Below are 14,721 nucleotides of genomic sequence, written 5' to 3' on the forward strand. Positions count from 1 at the left end.
GAGCGCAGTTTTGTGAGAATGATAAGGCAGAGGAAAAAAAGCGGGGCACGGTGGAATTTGTGTAGTGCGAGTAGAATGGATATCTCTTTTGAAGAAATGATGCTCAGAATATAAAATTATGATTTTGTTTCCTGTTTATCAGATGTGAGAAGAGGAAAATGTTGAAAAGAAGTGAATGAAATGATGATGTTTCAGGAACCCTGGTCGCCCTTTACTATTCAGTGCATATTGTAAATGGCCGTACTACAGTAAAACATCTTTCCGCCATCACGACCTGACAACATTACCAAACATTCTGTACTATCAGATAAATATAGTAGAGGTCCTCATCACAGTGACCCCATTGTAAGGGTAATATACAAGTAAGGTTAGGTAGGGGAACCATTAAATTCTTCTCCTTCGAAAAACTCTCAGTATATAAAGTATGTCTAGTGTGTACTAATAATAATCCTACTAATATTATTATTATAAATATTATAAATGTGAAAGTTTGTGTGTTTGTTCCTCAATCACGCAAAAACGACTGAACGGATTTGGATGAAATTTGGCACATAGATAGTTTGTAACCTCGATTAACACATAGGCTTCTTTTTATCCCATGACATGACTTCATGACTGTTATGAATTTATGTTCATATACTATATTAAACTGCTCTTGCCTTCAGCACTATCTCAGCTATTTGGAGTTCGCTGATAAAGCCCGGTCTGTTATCTCTCTATGTAAACATACAGATAACCTGAGTCCATTCTGTCCAAGCATCTGCATATTATCAGATCTGCATAAGTGTTCTGTGTCCTCTAGGCAGCGTGCTGATAGGAAAACCCCTTTAATCCAAATAGGCAGTTTCCCAATTTTAAACATGCTGGGAAAAAGAAAATCAAATTTTTTGCAAAATTCGAAAAAAACGAGAGCTATGAAGGTAGCCAGAAGTCATCAGAGTTCTCTTCAAGCGGAGCTGAGGAGGATTGAGCAAGCTAGCCGTCAAGTGGCTCTTAGAGCAGCCAAAATGCTGGAGCAGGCTGATCATTGACGCCAACAATACGCTCATTATATGGCGTCCCAGCGAGGTGCTGAAATGCCGGAACAATCACAGGCACGGCACGAGGAACAAGTTCAGCAGCAGGATAGCTTGAGAGCACCGAAACACAGGAGCAGACGAACCATCGACGGCACTTATTTGCTGAATATAGGCGGATCATCAATGCCAACAACACACAGACGAAGTCACGGGCAGAGGATAGTAACTCAAAAAGCTTGAAATGAAACAAATCGTAAAAAAACTATATGCAACTTTAGCTGATGTATTTCCAAGGCCAGGAGGGCATCATCTGAAAGGTGAGCTGCTCGGCATAGACATTACAACTTCCCAATTACATTGTATCAGATGGAGGGATTAGTAAAGTGGGCCATAGAGATATTCAGCAATATACCAATAATCTAGAATCAGTACAGTTATGAACTCTCTGTATTTATGAGGGCATTGCTATCCCTGTCCCCGGCTACCTCTATACAGGGCAGCTGTCAGTCAGTGGTGAGGGGTTCATCACCTAAAAACCTCAAAGGAAGTAAATATTCACAGACTCTCTGGAGAACCCTGTTAAACCCATATGCAAGAAAGACATATGCCTTGTCATTAATAGGGCATGTACTGCTGCTCTTGAGAACCCCCCCCCCCCCCCCCATAGTTCTAGAAATGGCTGAGCATGGGGACAAGTGTCATCTGGGTTGCTTCCCTGCATCTTCATCGCACCCAGGCTTCATTGACTGGACTATTTAATCACCTTTTAATGGAATCTTATCACACGGGCAGAGGCCATAGGGTAGCCACCCCGTGAACATTGCTCTCAAAACCCAACTCTCTTTAAAACTATGGAGCTGATGTATTAAGACTGGTTTGTGGTCAGCCGTTCTTTATCTTTGGTAGCTCTGGAATGAGACTTGGTAGCTCTGGACTGAAATGCACCAGGGCCTAGAAGCTTCCCTAGATTTCAGCTGTTGTTTATGCCGTGTTCTGACATAAGTAATGTTTTGTTTGTCTGAATACAGAGGCCTCCCAAGGTCTACCCATTTTTTAGAGAACAATGCAAATATGAAAAAAGTCACTAATTTTTTCCGAAAAGGGGGCCTGCACAAAAATTTGTGACTTTTTTTTTACACCCTCATTCTTTTATACATAACACTGATGGTACTATGGGGCATATATAAGATATGATGATATAACATTTGCCCTATAAGATCAGCACTATCAGTCTGCTATGAGAATGGCACTGTGGGTACAGCACTACTGGGCTACTGTTAGAGTGACACTATGGGCCCTGTTATAAGTACCCTCAAGGTTATCTTGAGAATATAACAAGTAGTGGTCTAGAGGGTCTGCCACTCATTCACACATATCATTGAAGTTTTCATCTTGTACAGCAGAACGGTCATCTTATGCAAAGAATAATTTCTGAATGTGTTAAATGTTACAGGAAAGAGTCGATAACTGTGCAGCCTGTCTGTATTAAATCCATAATATTATCAGACAGGAATGAGAGATAAATTTATATTATATTATTACATGATAAGTTGCTTTCATTTCTTGACGATTCCTTTTGACGCCTTTATTGTACGGGCTTATTCACTTGTGAAAAATGGCATGTGACATCTGTTTTTTGGGTGGTCATTTTAAAAAACAATGAGAATGAACGAGTCTATTCACTTGTCTTTTTTGGGAGAACATTTTACAGATTTGTCAAAAAAAAAAAAAAAGTCTGATATATCCTTATACTTTATTTTTGTTATATTCTATCCTTCTTCCCTAAGTTACACGGTATTTGTTGTATTTCTATCCATCTCCCCATAGCTGCAGGGTCACATTTGTAGTGTCAGACTGTATCAGACCAAATACCTTCATGTTAATTTAGAGAAATATCAGGGCTTGGCCGCACAGACTGTGACAATGAGATTGGTGGCCTGTCCTTTGTCATTCTCAGATATACTATAGATGTGGCCAGTGCATCGTAAGCTGATCTGTCAAACTAAACAAACAACTCACATTGTTAACATTTCCTAAATCTTGCATTAATAAAACCCGAGTAAGTCACTGAAACCACAGGAGATTTCCTCTTTCTCACAGCAATGATGGATTGGATTCCTTCAGGGCTGAGTAATGAAATAGCCTCAACTATTGAAACGCAACATTTTGTTTTCTTTTTGCCTTCTGCGCCGCAGAAACATGAGTTAACCTTTGTAATGGCACCAAACCTAACATTTACTTGACATTTTTCCTCGTGTAACATTGACTTTTATTTTTTATTATCATTAGTAAATTTAGTTCATTTTTGATGGTCTTTATATTTAAGTGAATGATCGTTTTAATTCAGTCTTAAAAGGGGTAAAATATTCATGAATCAGTTTTGGACTAATGGGGTGTCTGGCGCCACGTCTGGTATCCATTCATCAGTATGTTGGGTTGTATCTGGTGCTACAACTCTGTCCCATTCAAATCCTTTCAGCTGCATGAATGGATACGCCCCACTCCTTTTATTTGACCCTATGGGGTCCCATAGTTCAGATCCCTCACTCATCAAACACTGATGGTCAACCCCTAAGGATCATCCATATGTAAGGCCACAACTGGTACCGCAGTTTAGCTACATTCAAGTCCAGGCATGGCTACATGTACAGATGAGTAGTGGTCCTTCATGTGGGGGCTCAATTTTATAGCTTTTGTAATGCAACTTTACAGAATTTAGTTGCTTACTGGTTGTATGAAATAAGTATTTTTTTTTTTTTTTTTTTAGACTATCATCTATGAAAATGAAGAAATCCCTAAAATATTTCTAGATTTTCTGAATGTTCGCCATTTACCATCGTTGCCAAAAGCTGAGAGTTGCGGGTACAGTATCTTGTTTTGCTCCTAACCACGTTGATGCAGATTAAAAATTACTCATATTCCACAAGTATTTCCTGTAATAAATTCTCTCTATTGTTGTTTTATGAAACAGATGTAACATTATTTACTCCATATATATGTTTTATGACTGTATCTTGAAATATAGACTCTTACATTTGTATATGTGCATATGTATATCACCATAGTGTTTTATGATAACTTACTGGGATGACCTGGCTGCTGTTGGAAACCTTCACTTGTTCCAGACAGTCCAATTATTGATGTGCAATTGTTTGCCAAGATCCTCTCCTAGACAATCGCATTTATAGCCCTATTTTTCAAAGTACCCATGTTTTTTATTTTTATTTTTTGGATCTCAGAATGTTGATATCCCACTGTCCCACATTTCAACAACAAGGTTTAAATAGGACCAGTTTTTCCCTAACAATGCTGTACGGGTGCCACATAGTGGTTTTATTACAGTTTCTCCATAGCAGTGCCTCACACAGCTGCTACATGTTACAGGTATCCAAAGAATCTGTGCCCTGATCTAATGTGCCCAATTTTAATTTTAATACAGTGATAATTATATGCTTAGGCTCCATTCACACCATCATTTTTATTTCCGTTTTTCTGTTTCATAATAGGAACAGAAAAATATTAATAGTGCTAGATCCATCACGTAAGGAACATCAAAGGGGGCCAAAAGACCTCACTTACTATGATGAAGGTTTCCATTGTGGCACTTCAGACAAAATAGTCATTTCTGAAGGAATCTGCAACAGAGATTCCTAATGGAGCTTCTGCTACAAGTGTGAACATAGCTTAAATATGAAATGATGTTTCACTGACCATTTAAAGGGGAATTATCACCCCATTGAATCACTTTAATCGTTTTGTAGAACATAGTAGTTTTTCCTTTGAGGCAGAGGTCCGGTGTATACAAGACTTCTCCTGTCCACTTATAGACAGCCTGCTCCTCCTTACTGTACATAGGGAGAAAGCAGAGGCAGCAGAAAGGGGTTGACAGGTTTCTTTTAAAGTGTCACTCGGGTTTTGTTTTTGTTGTCCTAAGCAATGACTGTTCTATCTTTCAGCTCCATTGAGGAAATTGAATCAGAAGAAACTAGGTAGGATGTATATATTTTCCTTTATCTTATGCTACATGTTATATAATCTGCACAAAGCTATGTTTTACAGTAGCAATGTAACAAGTAGGCCCTCCATAGACCTGTAATAACAATATAGGTTGTAGGATGAATCCTTGAATAATCTTATGGCCACACAGACTCAATTTTGGAAGAAGCTGGCAAGGAGTTTCTGACTAATTTGAGGGAGATAAGGCGGAAGAAACAACTCCGCCAAATTTAGTGAATATTGCTGCGCTCCAGGATCCTGTATACCAGATGGCTCAATGCACTGATGTCGGCTATAGTTAATTCAGCGAAAAAAAAAAAAAATTCATCTGACACTGTAAACTTATCAAGGAAAGAACTGTCAAGTTAGAAATAAAACGTAACTCTTATTACCAATACAATAGCAGTTGGCACTGCAAATGCATTTAACCCCTGATGATCCATGTTGAAATGCGTAAGGGTTGATTTAGCTAGTGGCATACAGCTCTATGGCTCCTGGCTGGATCTACCTTATTGGTTAGCCCCTAAGGGTTGTTGGTATGGCGATAGGCCAGTATCCTCAACCCAGACGGGATTCTGACTTTATCTCGGCTGGTCTATATCTTGAAGCAGGAATAAGCTACGGATGATTGACGGCGTTCTTCTGCACCTATTTTAATATAAAATTGGATAAAAATAAGTTAAGTTTTACTTCTTATATGACCGTTCTTTCAGTGATTATTGGCTGTAATTGTAGACTCCTGGGGTTACATCACACTTTGTAGGAGTTTACTGGCTAAAATATTATCTTCTAAACTGGAATTGTGGGGGACTAATACCAGCCACCCCCACAGATTAGCTGTTTTCAGCAGCTGATACAAAGAGAACGGATCAGGAAGCAGACAGCACTGTTCTCTGTGTAGTGGTGAAACAGAGTCACTGCAGCCTAGGTTCTATTCATATGAATGAGAGCTGATTTGCAGTTCTTGGCTTGAGCACTACACAGAGAACAGGGCTATCTGCTTCATGATTTCATTGTTTGTGAGCTGATCGGTGTGGCAGACCACCAAATGTGTAAGATGTGGTTGGCTAATACTTGTACATATTAGGGGGAAAAGAGGATTGGGCGTGATGAATGTCATCTTGGAGATTAGTCACTGCCAGAGGTCCATTTCTGGGGGAGCGCCTGGAGTAATAGCTGTTGGCTGACATCTATTAAATGTGTATGCATACTGTAAGAAAATTCACAAACCTAAGTGATCGGCAGTAGAAGTCCCATCAGACCCACAGACAACCTCTCACAGTTTGTAGACAGGTGCAATATGTACAAAGGTTTTACATAGAAAACTAACTTCCTTACACTACAGAGATGGCTGAATATCGCCGCACTGCAGTCTCCGCTCATCATCTTGTTGAAACTAGTTTGTTGTATTTTCTGCTTACCATTTGTGATGCTGATGCTTGTGTTTTTGACCTTTCCAGCAAACTGTCCCACCAGCCTGTGCTGCTATTCCTAAGGGATCCATACGTCTTGCCTAAAGCCAACGGTAATCAAACCTGTCATGTGTTAACTGCTGTTTACTGATCTCTCCCAGCACCACATATTACTAAAACTACACCGCCTTTGTCACACTTCATAGTACGGGGCAACGGCTGAAGATGATGGTTACATGTTACATTATTTTTTACAGTAGTATTCTGATATTTCTCACTGACTGGTCTGTAAATATTCTTTCTGTAAATGACACAGTCTGATGTCATAACCTGAGTATTATATAGAGGTAAGTAATACTAGATAGGTGCTGCTCATCTCTCCCTGCAAAAATGGTGCATCACAGGAATTTTGTATAAATGTCCTGATTTGACATAATGCATCCTCTTTATTTTATTTTAAAGAAAGGGGTTCTTCAGCAGCTGCAGTGTATCCTATTAATATTATAAATGTGAAAGTTTGTGAGTTTGGATGTTTGTGGGTTTGTGTGTTCGTTTGTTTGTTAGTCAATCACGCAAAACCCGCTCGACCGATTTGGCTGAAATTTTCCACAAACATAGTTAATACACCCCATTGCGCAATAGGCTACTTTTCGTCACAATAGCGCACATACGTTTTTCCCAGGACCCCCACAAACCCCAAACTCACATCACCATCTCTGCAATCTCACACACTTTGGACCATAGCAAGCCACAAAATTCATATTGCCCTCTACAGCCTCGCCCCTAACCCCACACAATCACATATACATATACTTTACCACTTTGCCCCTCACCTTAACGATACTCCAGGAGGCTCTCTTTAACGCTCCGGAGCAGCCATGTTTGCCAACCCCCACCGCTATGACAATCCGCGACACCGCCCACCCATGTCAATACCCCTAGGCGGTCTAATAAATGCAAAAAAAAAAAAAGTTTCAAAAAAGTAAAAAAAAATATTAAAAACAAAAAAAAAGGATTAAAAATTCAAATCACCCCCCTTTCCCTAGAACACATATAAAAGTAGTTAAAAACTGTGAAACACATACATGTTAGGTATCCCCGCGTCCAAAATCGCCTGCTCTACAAAGCTATACAAATATTTTTCCTGTTCGGTAAACGCCGTGGCGGGAAAAATGGTCAAAAGTGCCAAACCGCCGTTTTTTCACTGTTTTGATTCTGATAAAAATTTGAATAAAAAGTGATCAAAGCAATAACATTTCCTGCAGATGGTAGAACTACAAAGTACACCCAGTCCCGCAAAAAAAAGACGCCCTATACATCCCCGTACATGCACGTATAAAAAGTTACGGCTGTCGGAATATGGCGACATTTCAAAAAAAAATTTTTTAACAGTTTTGGATTTGTTTTTAAGGGGTCAAAATGTAACTAAAACCATATAAATTTGGTATCCCCGGAATCGTAACGAAACACAGAATACAGGGGACATGTCATTTTGGTTGCACAGTGAACGCCGTGAAACCAAAGCCCGTAAGAAAGTCGCAGAAATGCATTTTTTCTTGAAATCTACCCCATTTTGAATTTTTTCCCTGCTTCCCAGTACATTATATAGAATAATTAATGGCGGCATCATGAAGAAAAATTTGTCCCGCAAAAAATTAAGACCTCATATGGCTCTGGGAGCGGAGAAATAAAAAAGTTATAGGGTTTATAAGGAGGGGAGTCAAAAACGAAAATCAAAAAATGCCATCGACGGGAAGGGTTAACTTCAAATACCTCTGTCCCAAAGTCACTATGTAAAGTTTCTCACAACACCGTATAGCAGCTCAAATACAAATTAACTTCAACACAAAAGTCTCACGTATTCTCAGAATTACAGCAAAAACAAGATACAAAGTTACATTTCATATCCCATACCTTATACACACTACGAAAACCTTACCCGCGCCTGTATATACCCACTTCTACAATCACCGCAGACGAAGTCGCGGGTACCAGCTAGTATTATATAGTTGTGTTTCCCAGCAGCTGCAGAATTACATAACACAAAATTCACTAGCAGGGGCCACATGGTGGCTCAGTGGTTAGCACTGCAGCCTTGCAGCACTGGAGTCCTGGTGTTCAAATCCCGCCAAGGGCAAAAAAACCATCTGCAAGGAGTTTGTATGTTCTCCGTGTTTGCATGGTTTTCCATCCCATATTCTAAACACATACTGATAGGGAAAAATGTACATTGTGAGCTCTATGTGGGGCTTACAATCTACATAAAAAAAAAAAAAAATAAAAAAAATTCACTAGCTTCAGACCTTCTTTTTTTCACAAGTATAATGGTTCTTCGTGACTGGTTTCATTAGATCTCCTCCCCTTACTATTTAAAATTAGGTTTTACTGCAGTTGAGGTGTATAAGATAAGGGAGAATGTTCCCTGGATCTCCTCAGACCCAGTACCCAAAATCCTCTAGTAAACCAGTACTCACCCCTTTACTGAAAAGAACCCCGACACAACTCTGTACAGCTGGCTGATATCCCCAGTCATGTTTTAAAGTTCCCATATGGGCTGGACATTCATTGCACAGGATAGCTACCTATAGGTGGCCCTGGAGAATTTCTTCCTTCTGAAGGAGGGCTAATTTTGCATAGGTTTCCCAGGGAGCATTGCCTGTGCGACTACATATACTGACTTTGTCTCCTAAATGAGATCCAGAATCCTTCTCTCCCCAACACCCCCCTTCCCCCACATGCACATAGCTTACAGACTCCTGGTTCTATATGGTCAAAGAACTCTTTGAGAACTTCTAATATTCTGTAGGGGGTGGAATAATCTATATGTGGCTCTAGTAATATTTATTATATAAAGTTGTAATATAATGAAAAAATCTGTAATGGGGATAGTCCAGCTATTATCAGCAACTCCTAGGCAGGCAGCACATTGGAGTATTTCATCCTGCTCTCTGACAACAGGATTAAGTGCTGATCTGTATTGACAATGTCCTCTTTTTCCCTCTCAGATCTCGCAGCCAATGTGGTGATTGAGGGAGTTCTTCATGGTATATTTTACCCACATCTTCAGACCAGCTAGAACTGTGATGTCATCTACCATATCCATCCTGATACAAGTGGAGCTGTCAGGAGGATAATCCATTTTTGTGAATGCTTGGCTGTGGCTCTGGCTTATGGAGCCTGCTAAACCGTGTACTAGTTTATTTATTGTTTACTAAGGAATCTAACAATGGAAGCAAAGGGAGCGACAAGAACCCGACATAGGGAAAGTCTTCATGGTAAATGATGCCAATGTTCCTGACAATCAGGTTTACATATGGACCCTACATTTCAATATCATGTCTTTGAAATGTGTCAGAGGACATTCTTGGGGCGTCATGAGCTTGGTCTTCAGTTAATTCCTAAATTAAATATGCTACTGTGCCCCAAACCCCTCATGTACAAGGCAGATTTCTATCACTGGAAAGGTCTCGGAAAAACTGGAGAGCAGATTCTTGGTAACAGAAATCACCGACAAGCCCTGAAGAGTTGCGTACCGTCATTAGTCCAGGGATTGGAGCAATCGGTGGGGTGACTGGGGAAAGTGTAAAATAAACTGCATATTCATCCGCCCCAGCACTTTGTTGTCTACCGCTGTTACTAGAAGCCCTGAGGTTCATGTGACCACTAAGACCAATCAGAGGCTGGATAGGAACTGGTGACGTATGTGAGTGATGTCCCTGGTCCTTCTCCAGAGTCACTTGAGCTTCAGGGCTTTTGTTAATACAACCCTGTGGACAACAGAGCACCAGGGACAGGTAAGTATATGGGTTTTGGGGTGTTTTTTTTTTTTTTTTTTTTTTTTTTTTTAAGTCTCCACTGATGCCCCTCAGGTTGCACCAATTCCTGAACAACCCCTTTAAGGACAATTAGGATGAATTCACATGCTGCAGAGAGTTGCGACTGTCCCATTCAACAAGTCCCATGACTTGTAGAAAACCAAGTCCATGCTGCCAAATCTACCCCATTCAAAGCTATGAAACAAATTTCCAGGCTCAGAAACTTATGTACACATCTCCTGCAATTCGCCTTTAGTAGGGTCTGATGGGCAATACTGTTAAGTAGTCTATGGCATATTAGTAAGACTTCTTGATGTTTACTGGAATATTTTCATATGTAATTTCCAGCTTTTTTTTCCTCTTTTATTTTATTCTCCGAAGACAGAAAGGGAATAGGTGTTCTCAGACCTGATGCCAGTATATAGTACTTACTTTATGTGAACTGTTGTGCAAATATGGAAGAGGTTTTTTTTCATGAATACAACATATCTCCTTTCTTTTAGATGGGGGATAAGTGTCTGATCACGTGGGTGTCCCACCACTGGAACCCAAAAAAATCTTAAGAATAGGGGTCCTATGAACTTCCATTTGAAGAGAACAGTGGCCAGCTTCTCACTTTACATCTCTGAGAGTCCTAGTACAGTACAGTGCTCAGCTAGCTCTGCCAGGCCCATAGAGATGAATGGAGTGACAGCATGATTGTTGCTTAAGTTGAGCTGGGGAACACAGGGCTTATTCTTTTTATCGGGGGTGTCAGTAGCCAGACTTATTCTCTAAACTGTTGTGTTCATGAAAAAACCCTACTATGAGTTAAATTGCTGCTCAATGACTTATAATTTTTTAAATATATGGAAGCTTTAGACTCATTGAAGACAGTAAGACTTGAGTCAAGTAACAAAAGGAAATACATCATACATAATCCTGTAGGTTACATCAAAACCTGTGTTATAGATAAGTTTAGTAACTGCATTGACCCATTTTAATTCATGATGCCTGCAGTTCCTCTGGGGGTCAATAATGGTTATATAGACTGACCATAAGACAGGGTGTTGTGATCGGGACATGGGAGCTGCGGGATGCTTGTAACTTGAAGCACTGACAACAAGGCAGTTACTAAATACTTTTTTCACAATTGTGTACACTATAGGTGACTTTATTTAACAATTCTTGAAGTTCTCCTTTAGGCTGAGGCCTCACGTTGCGGAAAAGCATCTTTTCTTTATTGCAGATTTTGCTGCTGTTTTTCGAACCAAAGCCCAGAGTGGCAACAAAAGGAATGGGAAATATAAAGGAAGTTCTTATACTTCTCCATTTTGCTCAATCTACTCTTAAGCTTTGGCTTAAAAAAACGCAACCAAATCTGCAACAGCAAAAAAAAAAAAAAAAAGCTGCGATTCCGCAGTGTGGGGCCTCTGCCTAAAAGAGGTTTTCTGGACTTAGGCAAGTTGCATTCAATAAATTTAAAGGGCATGTGTCATAAAAAAAAGGTGTTATTTAAACCATATTTTTAGCTGATTTTTTATTTTGCTTGTTATTTTCCATATTTCTATGTTCACAAAAAAAAAAATTCTTGAAGTTTTTACTTTGGCCACTAGAACATTTATAACAGACAGACTGTGTTTTGGGCATTTCAGTTTCCAGCATTGTTATCAGAATCATCATCCTCTCAGTGAATGGCAGCTCTGCTGGACTCTATTCATACCATGTGCTGACTGTACTGTTATATAATTATGGCTAGGCACATTTCACCCCCACCCAACCAAAACTGGGCAAAACCTAAACCATAATAGTTAGGCACAACCCCTTCCCACCCTATAATTTCTAGGCACAACCCCTCCCATAACTAAGCACAATCCACAATAACCAGCGCAACCCCCAAGAATTATAATTGGCACAGTCCCCCATAGTAGTTGACACAGCCCCAAACATATTGGATAGTAAGCCCCTGCATAATAGCTAGCACAGTCCCCCCACATAATACCCAGGCATAGACTCCCATAAAAGCCGGCATAACCCCTCCACATATTCAATGTTCACTGCTGTGCTAGGGACTCAGGCTCCCCCCTCTACAAGCTAATACACAGTGGAAGCTTTATTGCACGCTATAGAGTTGTGATTCCAAGTGTAGACCAACAGATCTGGAGAACATCTGCCCCATAGAACAAATAAAAAAAAAGATACCCAGAAAATACAAGTAAATAAAAGTATGAAAAACTAGATTTATAGATGAATAAAAATCCAGATACATTCCCTGTAAAGGGGCTTTCATTCCATGGTGAATTCTACAATACTGCTACGATACTGATAAATAGGGTTCTGGCTACTGGGATTAGCAATGACTGCGAGATATTTTAATATGCACACTCATACATGGAAGTTTCTCAGTGGCTGAGTAGGACGGCCTGCTGGATATCTAGAGCCCAGTATATAGGTTTGTCTCTTCATTTACAGCAGAACGCATGGATCCCACCCTAGAGACCAGATGTCATTATAAAAGTACATAAAGCTTCTAATTTCCTTATAAGTTATTGTTTGCAACTTGCCATTGTCTTGATAATTCCTTGAGGTGAGGGGCGCACACTGCCAATATGCTGCTGAATTTCCACCTGAAGGCAGTGGAGCTAGAATGTTCACCGGTATACACAATGAGTCATTTAACCATGGTCAGTATTATTAAAGGGGTTGTCCAGCCATTTAGAATCACTCAGAAAACAGCTGGACAACCCCTTTAAGCATCTTTAAGATAAAAATCTAAAATTCGTAATCTAAGTGCAGGGAAAAAAATAATGATGCTATAATTATAATAAAATTATCTATATGAATTAATGTCTTATTTACAGTGAAGGGAAATATTAAAGTTTAGATGATGTAATAGTGTTATAATATATTAACCAAGGCAGATACAGACTGATGGCTGCTTACATGTATTCAGTTTGGCGTACTAGTCCTCTAGTTCACCAGTCTTCACTTGTCTATGTAAAAATGATGTGGATTGAAGGGATTCTACGAAACTGGTACTAAATGTATATTTGATAGATATAAAACTTTTGAACACTTGTCGATAGATAAGAGAACAAAATACAGTATAGAATAATGAATCTGTGTTATTTGTGACTAGTACAGTAACACTACTGACGCTGCATGAGATATTTAGTATTTTTCTGTATTCTATAGCAGATTTATTGGATATTTTTTGTACATGATGTATTAAATTTGGCATGCTGTTATTGAATAAATGAACAATGTGCACCACTACAGAATTACTATTATGTCAATGGTATGGAAGAAGAACTAAACTATATCTACAATAAATATTATTAACTGCAGGAACTGTCTGTGGAGTTTGTCACTGAAGATATGCGGAGGTGAAATCTCTAGTTATGAGTAATGGAGTCCATCACCACAAGAAGTGAAGCTTCATATATACAGACATCTACTGTACAATGGAATGAAACTTAAAGGGGCAGATTTACTGTTGTGGGTTTCGACCAGACTCTGGTGTAAATGTGGCTTATCTTAGGCATATCTCTGGCACATCTAACTTTAGCTAAAAATTTTCTGACTTTTTGTACTAGACGTGGGGGAAAAAAATTGTAAAATTCTGGCTCAGCGTAAGGGAATGTTCACACTTGCACCCCTATCCAGTGTTTGCCATTCCGCCAGGTTTTCATCCTCAGCCCTGGCAAAACTGGACGGGGGACGGAAACCCGACGGTCAGCTTTAAAACTCATTCACTTGAATGGGTTTGTAAAGGTGACCACTGGTGTTCGCCTGTTGCCTGTCTGCGGGGAAACCGTTTTTTTTTTTTTTAGCCAGACACAGTCCTGCATGTCTGCATTTGTGTCCAGCTGAAAAGAAACTGGTGTGAATGAAGCATAAGCCAACTAATAGGTGGTATAAACATAGACTGGATATTGTAAGGATACATCAGATTTATTATCCTGCATCAGCCAGTGTGATATATCTGGCTCATTCTCAGACTGCCTGTCTATTAGTAAATCCGGGCCACAGTGCTATATTAGTTTAGGTCAATGTTGCCAAGCATTTGTAGATGCCTAACCATCACACCTGCATGAGTTTGGTAGACATCCGGTGTCAAACTATGGGAAAGCTTTCAACAAGACTGTCTATGGGAATTTGTGCCCATTTAAACAGAAGAGCAGTTCTGAGGTAAAACACTAACTTTGGCCGGGCAATCTGTCTTATAAATTGTTCCAGTTCATCCCAAAGATGTTCAGTGTGGTTAGACCACTCAATTTCCTTCACACTAGTTTATGCTTTTATAGTCCAGTCATGCTGGAAAAGGAAAGGATATTCCCAAAATTGCTGCCACAAAGTTGCAAGCATTCAGTTGTCTAAATATTTTTGTATATAATATTAGTCCAATCACAACTTCTGTCATACAAGTACAGCAGATATTGGGTCCGTACAGTTGGGTTTCTGCAGTTTTACACAGCGGAGACCCTACAGCAGCATCTG

The 14,721-nt window shown here is 39.6% G+C and overlaps 1 protein-coding gene across 1 annotated transcript in view; it reads left to right on the forward strand.

Moving 5' to 3' along the window:
- SNX24 (sorting nexin 24) overlaps window positions 1-13,568 on the forward strand; it is a 91,554-nt gene extending 77,986 nt beyond the window's left edge. The window contains exons 4-7 of the mRNA XM_075272526.1: window positions 3,787-3,881; window positions 4,976-5,008; window positions 6,476-6,540; window positions 9,433-13,568. Coding sequence (XP_075128627.1) covers window positions 3,787-3,881; window positions 4,976-5,008; window positions 6,476-6,540; window positions 9,433-9,503 — 264 coding nt within the window. The 3' untranslated portion in view covers window positions 9,504-13,568. The remainder of the gene's footprint in view (window positions 1-3,786; window positions 3,882-4,975; window positions 5,009-6,475; window positions 6,541-9,432) is intronic.
- Window positions 13,569-14,721: the final 1,153 nt, after the last annotated feature.

The sequence above is a fragment of the Leptodactylus fuscus genome, chromosome 1, assembly GCF_031893055.1.
Source record: "Leptodactylus fuscus isolate aLepFus1 chromosome 1, aLepFus1.hap2, whole genome shotgun sequence".
Classification (NCBI taxonomy): Eukaryota; Metazoa; Chordata; class Amphibia; order Anura; family Leptodactylidae; genus Leptodactylus; species Leptodactylus fuscus.